Source organism: Nanorana parkeri, unplaced genomic scaffold (genome assembly GCF_000935625.1).
Source record: "Nanorana parkeri isolate BGI_ZX_2015 unplaced genomic scaffold, ASM93562v1 scaffold971, whole genome shotgun sequence".
In the NCBI taxonomy this organism is placed as follows: Eukaryota; Metazoa; Chordata; class Amphibia; order Anura; family Dicroglossidae; genus Nanorana; species Nanorana parkeri.
Window position 1 is genome coordinate 181977 of NW_017307239.1, and position 12710 is coordinate 194686.

A 12710-nucleotide genomic window follows, 5' to 3' on the forward strand; every position below is an offset into this window, starting at 1 on the left:
TGTCTAGAGGGGAGTGGCGGGGGGTGGGGGGTACAGCTTTAAAAAACTTTTTTTAAATAAAATGTTGTGGCTGGAGTTGGGCCTTCAGTCAAATTAGAACACCTACCAAGTGTAAAAGCAGAATATTTGTATTTTAAAGTCAGTCCCAATGTTTCTCTCATGACAGGTTTATTTTAAGAGGTCATTGGTCCTACAAGCAACAGGAAAAACTTGAGGGAGCTAGGTAATGAGGAAGCATGAAGCTGGCTGGTTAATGGTTATTACACAGCACCAATCAGGAAGCCCCTGATACCAGAAGTATCTGGCTAGGCATTGGAGCATTTGGGCGAGTACTCGCCCAAATACTCGGCATCGTATCGGTATCGGTGCAACCCTTGTTAGAACATCTGACAAAGTTTTCTTGTCTGCGTATTCATGTCCTGTGACTAATGCATATCCCCCCCCATTTCTTGTGTGGGCATGAAAGGCACAGGAAGTGAGGTCAGATCTCTCCAATGGGGGTCATGAATACAGATATGAAAACATTACAGAACATTTTAATTCCTCTTGACTGTAAGTAATGAAAGCATTTGGCTGGATTTAGGTTTTCAGATTTTCATCAGCCTGAGGCCTCTGACCCGATGAGAGAATTATACCTGTTTTAAACAATGACTTGCTAGAAGTTTAAAACGATGTGATGCCCAGAGATGAGGTGCTGTGAAGTTTTTAACATCTCAGTGTTTTGTAATACCGGTCTTCTTCTGTCTTGTTCTTTTTAGCAAGCTGTAGCAAAATGATCTGTTTTGTTGAGTTCACTAAATATTTGATAATAGCACTTAAATTATTCATAACTATTTGCCGGATGTGATAACTTTAACAGCGAGTATCTGGCAAGCCTGCTGTGTGTTTTAGATTTTGCCTGGCTGTCTGAAAATGTGAAAAAATATTTTTCTTGTATGTTGCTAACAATGCTATTATAGAGAATTTCACAGGCATACATTCCTAAACCTGAAAGTAATGAGATCTAGCGCTGCATATTGAAGGTCATATGAATTCATACAGAGCCTGCTTCCTTCAAAGGCAGTGTTTCTAAGTCAGATATTCCGTCACAGCAAGATTAATGACGGGTAGTACTCTTGTGAATCAACATACATTTAGTTTTCATCATATGTGCGGTCCCATTCATACTCCACTGACAACTATTTGCTCAAATAACAATTGCTGTACTTAACTGTTCCATAAATGTATGAGAGTCTGCTTATTATGTCTCCTGTTCCCTGTTTTATCAATTCACTTTTGCCAGTTTTAGTTTAAAGGAGAACTATGAGGTGAGTGATTTTCACTCATCCTCATAGTTCAAGACGACCTGTGACAATGAGACTGTCACACGTTGGCTCAATAGATCGGGATGTGAGCGAACACATTGCGTCGCTCGCTCACTTCTCGATCATGTCCCCGCAGAGAGCCGTGACGGTCACTCATGGCTCCCTGCAGGGATTCTTACCCCTTACAACAGGAGGGGGTTCACCTACCTAGGAATTTGTCTGGCAAACTTAGGAGAGGCTGCGCATGGCCTACAGGTATGCCATTTAACTTAATTTCTGTTTAAAATAAAACAATTTTTCCCCCTAACGTCTTCCAGGAAAGCATCTTAAGATATGGAGGCTCCTCCCGATCCCCCGATGCTGTCCTGGAAGACTATTGGAAATTGAGTTACCGGTAAGTCCTAACTCTAGATTTCAGGTCAAATTTTTTTATATTGGAATTCATGTAAAATGTTTTGCTGAAGGTGCACTAACATCTTAAAGGATCTGTTTCACAAAGCAAATCACCCATCATTTTTTAGCCATTCCATGACTGATGCTACATAATAGTTCTAGAGCAGGGACTATTAGAATTGAGCAGGTTTGGTGTAAGCAGCAATTTATTATGCTATACGAATGAGAAACATGTAACGGTTTATAAAATAGGTGTTATCCCAATTTGGCTGCAAAAATGGAAATACGCTTGAACTCTGTCAGCAACATACTAACCTTTTACCGACACTTGTAGCTGCGGCATGAAGGTTACCATTCCTGGCTAAAAACATCACAATCTGTTGAAAAGCCTGATTTAGTTGTGCAGTAAATGTAGTTCCGTGGTGGTACATTGTTCTTGTATTTTTTGTCACACACAGGGACATGAAACTGGAAGGAACAAGGCAGCGCCATTCCTCTGGTGGCATGAATACAAGAGAATTGATCCTCGGCCTCGAAGGAGTGGAACTTGGTGCTGATGGGAAGGTGAGAATGTAAGCACTGCTTGTAAGACCATTCGATAGTGGTTAGACCTCAAACACCACAGTGTAACATATTTTTCTAATACTACATTTTATTTAGGATACAGTTCTAATTGTCACTAACATGATCCTAGAAGGACAAAAGGCACCCAGTTGCCATTGTTTAAAAACCATGTAATACCAGTCCTATACAATAACAAAACAGTATTTACTGAGCTCTGAAAGGATGTGTATTTGAAATATTAATATTCTTTTGCATTTTAAATGCTCATTAAAATATTAACTACAATGAGCCTCAGATGATAAACAGATGGGAACAACTTTATTGAGCATGGAGAAAAGGAAAATTAAAGAAATATTAAGCTACAGATGATGGATCTGAAAACCAAGCACAATTATTTAAAGTCTGGGAATGGCCCTGGAAAATAGTAGGAGTTAGAGAACATAACTTGTATTTCATTTAGGTTTGATGTGCCAGGTTTTGAGGTATATAAACTTGGGAGCTAGCTTAGCTTCAACATGTACCGGTATTAGCCTTTGTTACAGGTAGACAAAATATAAAGGGATTACAATTATGGCACTGGACTCGCATTCTGTTAGCTTTGCCTCAGGTAGAAATGATGAAAAGAGGCACATAGATGGCAGATTACAGGAAGCCTGATAGTTCAGTGTTTGCTCAAGTGCTCAGTTGGAGCACTTGAGCAAACACTATTGTTTAATGGTAAGAAAAGTTGAATAAAAAGCAAGGTTTTGAGTCTCCAGTATACATCCTGCTTACTTGTAGCAATATACGTGTGGCATTTGACAACCTGCCAAATTAGTTTGTCTTTTTTTTTTTTAATAGTCATCCATATCGCCCATTTTGAAATTAGTGATGGCATGTCATGCATTACTTAAATGCATGAAGGGTGGTAGGTAAAGGTTCTGTATGCTGCGCAAATAATGTACTCTTCAAATATGTTCCTTAGTAGCCACAAAATCCACATTGTTAGCACATATTGTTGTCAGGTCAGTTTTATCCCATGAGTGTCAAGCTGGTCATATAGGCTGCAATCTGATTGTACAGTATGTTTACAAAATCGTTCAATAGTACCGTAGATGTAAAGGAGATTGTACTGTCAGATTTAGAGCTGCAGCTAACGATTATTTTCAAAATCGATTAGTTAGCCGATTATTAAGTTTGATTAATCGGTTAATCGGATAAAACATTAAATACATTTTAAAAAATGACTCCAGTGATGGGACTACTAGTTTGTATTGAGATTGTAGTCCATCACAATTGGTGGCTGTCATGCGCCCACACCTGCTCCTCCTTACTTCTCCCTGCGTACCTGTGCCGATGGATGTGAGCGTGAGGCGGGGAGGAGGTGCGGCGTGTGGAGCGTGGATGCGGCCGGGTGGGTCTGGCAGCGGCGAGCGTGAGGTGGAGGTGTGGCGCGCAGCATGTGTGGAGCCGTGAACAGGGCCAACCAATCGGAAGCCGATTAATCGATGATTGCAAAAGTTGACAACTTTTTCAATAATCGATTATAATCGATTATGTCGATTAGTTGTTTCAGCCCTAGTCAGATTGTTACACGAGTGGTCAGCTTTATGAGCACTGTGCTACATGTGCTTTGAGCAATGAGCAGTGTACACGCTCGTCTGTCCATAGTGTGCACTACATCTATTTTACATTGAAAGAACTTTGTTTGTATTAAAGAAAAGAGTTGTGCAAAAAGTGACTTTCTGTTGTCAACGTTTATGCTGATTGTAGTAAAAACAAGGATGTGGACTAGTGCAACAGGTTTTATTTTTCTTGGGCACCTTTAAAGAAAAGGATCACTCTGATCTTCTAGGATGTGCTAAACTGTATCTTACTAAGTATTCGTATTAAAAGCCAAAATGTCAATGCTTCATTTTCAATTCTGCTGTTCTTATAACGTGCTTCTTACTGCTACTTTATATAGATATGCAATGTATTGAAATGACTCCCAAGGATAACTATATTTCATAGGTGGTATATTGCAATTGCTTTGGAATCCACACTACCCAATTAGCCTATAAGATTATGTTGGAAGCCGCTCAATATACAGCATTTATTTGTAGATTCTCTATAATTCACAGAAGACCATATTCCACTGTGTTAAAAAGCTGTGATGTGCTGTAACCCATGGCAGCCTAACCGAATTAACTATGTTTAAATAGCCAAATTAATGCAGGCTGATTAGTGTTACATCTATTCAATAATGAGATCTATATTTATGTATATATGTGTGTGTGCGTGTGTGTTTATATATGTATATATATGCTAGTGAAAAAAAAATGACAGCAACTGTGCCGCCTAAATGTTTAATGTCCTCTGACGAGCTACTGGCAATCTTTTCTCTTCTCCAGACTGTATCATATACACAGTTTTTGTACCCCACCAATGCCTTGGGAGCACGTAGGAATACAATCGACTCCACTTGCTCTTTTTCTCAGTTTCGTAATGCAAGTCAACGCAACCTGACCCTGGGAAGAGCCAACAGTATACAGGGGAGCATCGATACAGGTGACATGATCATTTTACAGATGTGGTGTTTTATGGGAATGAGGTGGGGGGATGCAGTTTCAGTCTCCATGCATGTGTAAGTTATATGCTCATACCTTGGCCTTAGTGATGCACTGTGGGCTGTATTTAGAACCCCGGTACAAAGTGTAGTAGCCAAGGAAAACCAATCATCATCTATCAGCAGTTTACTGTTATTTGGCTAGAGCTAGCTGGTGTCTGGTTCTATCTACTCCTTCCACTGTCTTCTCTGTATGCTGCTGGTTGATGACCCCAATTATGCAGTTGCTGATAAACTTTTACAATAAACTTTTACTATAAAACTAACTGCCTGGTTAGCACACAAAGAACATGATTACTGAAGGTGCTAGAAAGCACCTGTAGTGTTGCTGAAAATGATGTGCAGTTGCTTCCTAATGCCAGGTTGCTGACCTGAAACAAATTTAGAGACAAAGAAACCTGACTTTTATTTCCATCTTTGCACCTGGTCTGTTATTCAGAAGTATAAAACCCAGACATAGACCGGGAAGCATCATTTTTTGAAGGGGGCTAACTAACTAAAGGATATTGTTATTGTCCCTCTATTTGTACTAGGTAGTGACATAGGAGACTTTACCGAGTACGATCCAAATCTCCTGGATGATCCTCAGTGGCCATGTGGCAAGCACAAGCGGGTTCTAATATTCCCCTCCTATATGGTAAGTCTTGTTACTTGTCTGCTCTGTTTGTTATACTAAGAATAGAATGGAGAAGAGTTTCATACTTGCTGTACAATTTCAAGTTATCAACAGCATGGGGGTAACCATTTGTAGTCAAGATAGCATACAGTTGTAGTCCGGTCCAGCCCATTCCAGTCACTGAGAAGTGTTCGGGAGGCTGAACAGTAACCCCTAATGTAAATTGTAGGGACAGCAGTGTGCACTGTAAGTTTCTCTATGCTGCTATTTTGGAAATAGAGGTTCATATATTGACAGTGAGGTATTTTAGTAAATTTGATATTATAAATTTGAATGCAGTGACCACAGCGCTCCGACTAGCCCCTGGATATTACAGCTTTTTGACCTGGGATCAACGAGGACCCCAGTGCTGCCAACTGACAGCATGTTTGTTGAAGTAATACACCTACATTTGAGGAGATTCAATATTTTGTGCAGGCTTACTGATTTATATTTGCCTCCGTATCTAGTTAATCTGCAAAGTCAGACAAAGGTAAACTTACTGTACAGCTAAATGTGGGGGCGATTTTAAACCCCTCTTATATAAGTCTGCACATTTATAAACATTTAAGACAGAATATTCAGATTCTTGCATGAGCCCCCTAGTGACCGTTTCTCTTGATGGGAATCCTTCACTAACGGCAATACCTGGAGACTGCCATTGCTGACTTGTTTAAAAAACACAAGTTTCCTTTCTCAAGCTGCAATGCTCTGGAACACTGACCTGGGACAAAAATGAGATCAGAAAATTCAAAGTAAAGTCAGATCTCCTAATCTGCACGCTTGTTTCAGGTCAACTTTGAAAATATTGAATCTTGTTGTTTGGCATGATGGCCATAAAACTAGCATTCACAGAAAGCGAGGTCAGCAATGGCTGACTCCGTACAGCCTCTGTTCCTTTGTATAATTGGGCCTGTTATTTTTATATAGTGCTGTCAATTTACATACTGTTTATTCACATCTTTCCCGGCCCTCAAGAAGCTTACACGATTAGATCCCTATCTCACATGAACACATCTACTAGGGTTAATTTAGACAGGAGACCATTAACCTACCAGCCTGTCTTTGGAGTGTGGGAGGAAGCCAGAGTACCCGGAGCCCATGCAAGCACAGGGAGAACATGCAAACTCCATGCAGATAGTGTGCTGGCTGGGATTTAAACCGGGTACCTCAGTGCTACAAGCATGGCAGCCTTTTTCAATGTAGTGCAATTGATAGCGTCAACATTTCTTTCATGTCAGGTCTAGTTGAACTACTAGTCCACCGGTGAAAGCCAACTGAAATGGGTCGGTCTTATATATCTGTGGAGGTCTGATGATGTCCATAAACATGGCAAGCTGTGCCCATTCCAGCAAAACAGGGTGAATCAAGCCATGATCAGCTTTAGGGCCTGCGTAGATGGGCTTTCGGCTTGTGTTGATGGCATCAGTTTAAGACACCTCTGAGATAATTTATAATTGATTGTAAGATGCAATTGACCTTCTGACCTGCATTTGACTTACTTCAAGCAGGTTTTGCAATGCTATAGACTTTGGAAATGTGAAATCTGCTTGAAGTGAGCCAAAGGCTGGTGACACAGACCCTAAGTCTGTGGGTGCTTATAGGGATAACTTATCCTGATTAACTTAAGCTTCACTTAAATCTTCTTTACTTTTCAGACCACTGTAATAGAGTATGTGAAACCATCTGACCTCAAGAGGGATATGAATGAAACTTTCAAAGAGAAGTTTCCTCATATCAAGCTTACACTCAGCAAAATAAGAAGGTATGTCACTTTTTCCTCTGAACAAGATTCCACTGATGACACATTGGGCCCAAATCACAAACCCAAAGCACCCAGATAAGAATCCTTCATTTTAAATGTGAGATTTTATGTGCCTAAATATTAAGATCCTTATCGTGTGTGAAGCCTTGAAAACTGAGCCTATTGTAGTTTTGCAGTGTAGGGCCCTAAGACTATTAAATATTTTAGTTTACTTTTCCCCCCCACAGATTTTACAAAGGAATGCAGCATGGAATGTATTATTCGGCATCATCCGTGTACTAGCCACACCATGCAGGCTTTGTCCTAGTAATATATTCTAGTACAGTATCTTTGTATCATTCACAATACAGACACCTGCTGCAATGCCACACTCAGAATCAGCTATTGTGTGTAACTACAATACATTGTTCCCCTAGGCATACAGTAGGTGACATTGGCCTTTCATCATATACATAATTACAATGCTAAAAATATACACATGAGGTTAATACCAAAGCAGGTTGTTTCATGAATGACGTTAAAGTCCTTAGTTTTGTCTAGGTCAAAAGCATTTTCTTCAATCATCCAACACAGAACTAGGTCTGGCCAAATCTAATTATCTCAAATCAACCTGTTAAAAGAAAAACAAAACACAAGTATCTACATGTGTATCTATGTAGCCAGTGCTACAAAAAAAAAAAACTATCGTCAGTGCCAAACATTTTGAGTCCTTTACTACTTTGGAACTTTTGAAATGAGAGAAATATTAACCAGGTCATTTAGAAATGTTAGACTTCTTGTCAGCTGTGCTTTCTTGTGTGTGTATCCACAGTTTAAAACCTATGGAGAGATCCGTGCATGCACAGTGCCTATTGATTGCCATAGAGACCTTTTGAAGGTTTGACTCTTTTAAGACGTTCAGTCAGGAACCCTTAGTGAATCATCTGCAGTCGTCCTGCTCAGTTATTACTAAGTCTTAAAAATCAGGCAGGCTTGTTTTAAAGGTGACCTACAGATGCCACATAGGTTAAATTATATGATTGCCGAATGACTGCACTGTATAAAGCTGACTATGCACTGTTCATTTTTTTTTGTTCAGCACCACAGGCTGATTGAGGTAAAAAAACAAACCCAAGTTGATTTCCCCTTCCAAGCCTCCCCATAGATCTATTGCGTTCTGACAGCAGCAGGTATTCCACTCTCAGAATTCCCAAATAGTGACAGCAGCTTATTGGCAATAGTCACTGTTCAGCCAAAATGTTTTGGATTGGCTCCTTTGACAAAAATCGATTGAAAAAAAACAGTGGGTCCCAGCGGGGCCACCAGTGTATGGCCAGCTTTAAGGTGCACAGTGACTATTGCATGGTGCATACTTCAATAAAAGGGTTCAGAGGTTGGCCATATACACTGACAAATATGGACATTATACTGATTATTATATTCCATTTTAATATTGAACTGTTTCAATACTGGTATTGATTTTCCTATAGCGTTATTTCCATTAGACATGTGCGATTCGTTTGGTTACGAATCGAAATTCGTACGAATTTTCCTGAAATTCCGAATTTCGGGAGCATCCGAATCCGAATTGCATTTTCCGAATTATATATCCGAAATACGAAATTCCGTTCCGAATTTCGGATCCGAATTTCTTTGAAATGGGAACTAATATTACCCCTGTAAATGAGGTTGAACAACATGACAAGATTTTTTTTTTAAATCCGAAATACGGATCCGCTGCTGCTGAGGGTTGCATTACAATACATACAGGCAGGAAATACGAAATTCCGTTACGAAAATCCATTATATTGAAGGTAAAAAGCAATGTACATTTATATTGCAGTTGATGGTAGTTTTTTTTTAAATCCGAAATACGGAATTCGGATACGGAATCCGTTAACGGAATTCGTATTTTGTTTTGGTTGACCAATCAGGTTTTCCCTTCTGCTGCTGAGAGTTGCATTGCAATTACAGGCAGGAAATACGAAATTCCGTTACGAAAATCCGTTATATTGAAGGTAAAAAGCAATGTACATTTATATTGTAGTTGATGGTAGTTTTTTTTAAAGTCCGAAATACGGAATTCGGAATACGGAATCCGTTAACGGAATTCGTATTTCGGATAAAAAAAACAACTACCACATCGACTCCAATATTAACAAAGGTATTTTGCTTTTTAACGTCATCATAACGAATGTTCGTACAGTTACGAAACTATAACAGCCACTAACGAAATTACGTATTTCGTACGAATCTGAATTGAGTTTTGACACGAAATAACGGATTTAACGAAACAGAACAAATTTTTTGACGGCGCACAAGTCTAATTTCCATGCCATGCATGTTTATGATCCTCCTTGAGATTATTCAGAATAATCAATATGAAATCAGTTGATTAATCTCATGCTCTTCTTAGCCCCTAGGTTGATATTTCTGTAGTTGCTGTCCTAAAAAGTATTTGAAATGACTGGCTATTCATCTGCAGCGACTTTTCAGTAGCAGTCCATTGAACGATATGCTTGTCTGTTTGTAGCCTGAAGCGGGACATTCGCAAGCTGGCACAGGAGGAATGTGGCTATGAGGAGCCTACTGTGGCCATGGCGTTTGTATATTTTGAGAAGCTTGCATTGAAGGGGAAGTTGAACAAACAAAACAGAAAGCTTTGTGCTGGAGCCTGCATCCTATTAGCGGCCAAAATTGGGAGTGATCTCCGAAAACATGAAGTCAAACACCTGATTGATGTAAGTACAAGAGACTCTTTACTGCTAAGCCATAGAAACACAAGGGTGCGGATAAAACGACTTGGTGCATTAACATAAAAACATAAATACATTCTACACAGAAATACGAGGCAGTTATACGTTCTTAGTAATTCTTTAATTACTGTTTGTAGAGCCCCCTCTTATATTTTTTCAGAGAAGAGTAAAAATTTAAATGATGTGGAAGTATAACATGCACGAAGTAGGAAACAAAATACAGATTGTATTTACATTGGATAGAGTAGGAAAGAGTTAGAACAGATTTAATAGCTGTCTGTGTTGTGTCCCCTTTATGAAATATCTAACCAAAGCTGACCATACACTATACGAATTTCGGCCGCTTCTTGATGAACCAATGAGCAAGCTGGCAACATCCACATTGAGATTATGAGATAGCAGGGTGACAACACTATGGACTGTGGATTTAAAAAAGATTTAAAAAACTATTATTCATATCAACTTTCTGACCTTGCACATTGTTACATTCAACAGGTTATGACTAGGGCAAAGGTTTCCATAAACCTCTCTAATATTGAAGAATTAACAAATGTTACTTGAGAAATGTGCTTCATAATTAAAGTGGTAGAAAGCCTGCAGCAAATGTCTAGAAATGTGACCCCTTAGTGTGTCTCACTAGTATTGCTGTAATGTTTCTTTGTCACTTTGTGATTTATTATTATTAATTTTAGGGTATAGGGAATAATGGTTTTAAAGCATTCTTGTTCCCTTTCAAATTGTTGTGCTATAAATATATATTCAAAAAATATAATTAAATGATTGTTTGTGTATGCTGTGTTTGAAATTAAGCCCATTTGTCTTTTAGCACAAAAATACAATTGGGAAAAAAAACGTGCCATGAAAATACATATTAAAGCATTTTTGAAATAGTTTCTATATTGTCTGTACATTTATTCTATCCCCCTTGTAACCTTGCAGTAATAAAAACATCGAAGCCCTGATTTATATCTGCAATAGCACTAAAAATGAATGTGATATATTTTCCCGTGCAGGGCAAAGCGACAGGTTCACTTAACTGCCTCCATCCTCATCTGCTTATACTTACCTTCCCTTAATGCTCCACTGTGAGTATCAAAGTAAGCTCTGTGCAATCTCAAATTCCAAGTTTACACAGGGCTGAGAACTCTCTCTCCACCCTCATGCTCTATGCCTGAGCAGCCAGTTATCAGTCATCCCTGCTTGGGCAAAGTGCCGGTTCAGTTAAAGGTGTGCCAACAAGTGACAATAATATTGTCTGTAGGCCATTTTAGCATACTTAACGTGCACTTATCCTTCTTGTGTCCTACCCCTGACCCCATACCAGACCCAACACCCCCTGAGGATTCATGCTAACCAAGATCTGATGGCCAAAGTTCTGTTTTGTTTACATTCAGTGCCACACTGCTCCCTCTGCTGGCCGCAGCAGCACATTACAGACCAATAGTCTTCTAGGGGCCATTTCCCAGCAGGGAGAGAGACTTGCAGTGCTGGATGTCCACAAACTGCAGAGCAGTGGCCATCGAGTCTCTGAGTATAGAGCTACGAAGGGCGAGGGTGGGATCCTTTTAGGTCAGGGGAGGGGGGCAAGAAGAATAAATGCACTTGTCTAAAGGTGTGCTTATTTTTTAAGGTATCCTAACGCTTTTATGACCAAAGGTCATTGATGCATAGATGCTCAGACCAAATTCAGCAACATCAGAAAGTGTTGATTAATGTGACAATAACTCTATAACTAACTTGCTTTCCCAGAAAAATGTACCTTCCCAGAAGCCGGGAACATAGATTAACTTCCTCTCATCATGGACAATCACATAGGAAGAACAGTAGTGTACAGTTTGCTCATGGGATGTGGTTATTGCAGTTTAATAAATCAGGCTGAAATATGGTACTTTTCACAGGATTCCGATTTATACCCTCACCTAAATACCCTCTTTCTACCTTTTTGGTCTTTGTTTCTTCTTCTAAATAACAGTACACTGTATTTAACATAAAATAATGACTGCCTGGTTTTCTGCTCCTTAGAAACTGGAAGAGAAGTTTCGTTTGAACAGACGCGAGTTGATGGCATTTGAATTTCCTATCCTGGTTGCCTTGGAGTTTGCTCTTCACCTACCAGAGCATGAAGTCATGCCCCATTACAGACGTTTGATCCAAAGCTCCTAGCACCGGCTACATGTCTTCCTCTGGGACAGTGGAGGAGCTCACAGAGCCACAGCTGCTATTGGACATGTATACTAATGATTGCATTATTACCTACACTGATTGGAGACAGTCATATTGTGAACTGACACAGTAGTCAAAAACACTTTGAAGGCAGAGATAAGCTGAATGTCCTGTGTAGGTGACATTCTATCCCATTATACTGTTCCTCTAAACATTTCCTAGTCCTGTTTGTATGCAGGTCCTGTGTGCACGTTTATACCCATACATGACAGTGGGACATTTCTGGCAGTGTGCTGGGAACTTTGTAGAATGGATCTTCTAACCTATGGATTGGCAGAGTTGAAATATGTATACAGCACATCCACCTTGGCACCAAAGTGAGCAACAGGTGGTGCACTTATTTGGATGTGGAGCCTCCTTCACATTGGACAAGGGGTGCTCCATGCCTCAAAATCTTTGACTGGGAACCTGTTTAATTAGCTCAGTTCACAAAATGGCTGTCTACACTTTGGGAAGGTGCCATTTATACTTTAACACCAATATT

The 12710-nt window shown here is 39.6% G+C and overlaps 1 protein-coding gene across 1 annotated transcript in view; it reads left to right on the plus strand.

The window, feature by feature from the left end:
• Nucleotides 1–12446, plus strand: part of LOC108795484 (CDK5 and ABL1 enzyme substrate 1-like) — a 66874-nt gene extending 54428 nt beyond the window's left edge. The window contains exons 5-10 of the mRNA XM_018566751.1: nt 2156–2261; nt 4634–4790; nt 5382–5485; nt 7162–7268; nt 9781–9988; nt 12026–12446. Of these exons, the coding sequence (XP_018422253.1) occupies nt 2156–2261; nt 4634–4790; nt 5382–5485; nt 7162–7268; nt 9781–9988; nt 12026–12166 (823 nt within the window). The 3' untranslated portion in view covers nt 12167–12446. The remainder of the gene's footprint in view (nt 1–2155; nt 2262–4633; nt 4791–5381; nt 5486–7161; nt 7269–9780; nt 9989–12025) is intronic.
• The last annotated feature ends 264 nt before the right edge of the window (nt 12447–12710 follow it).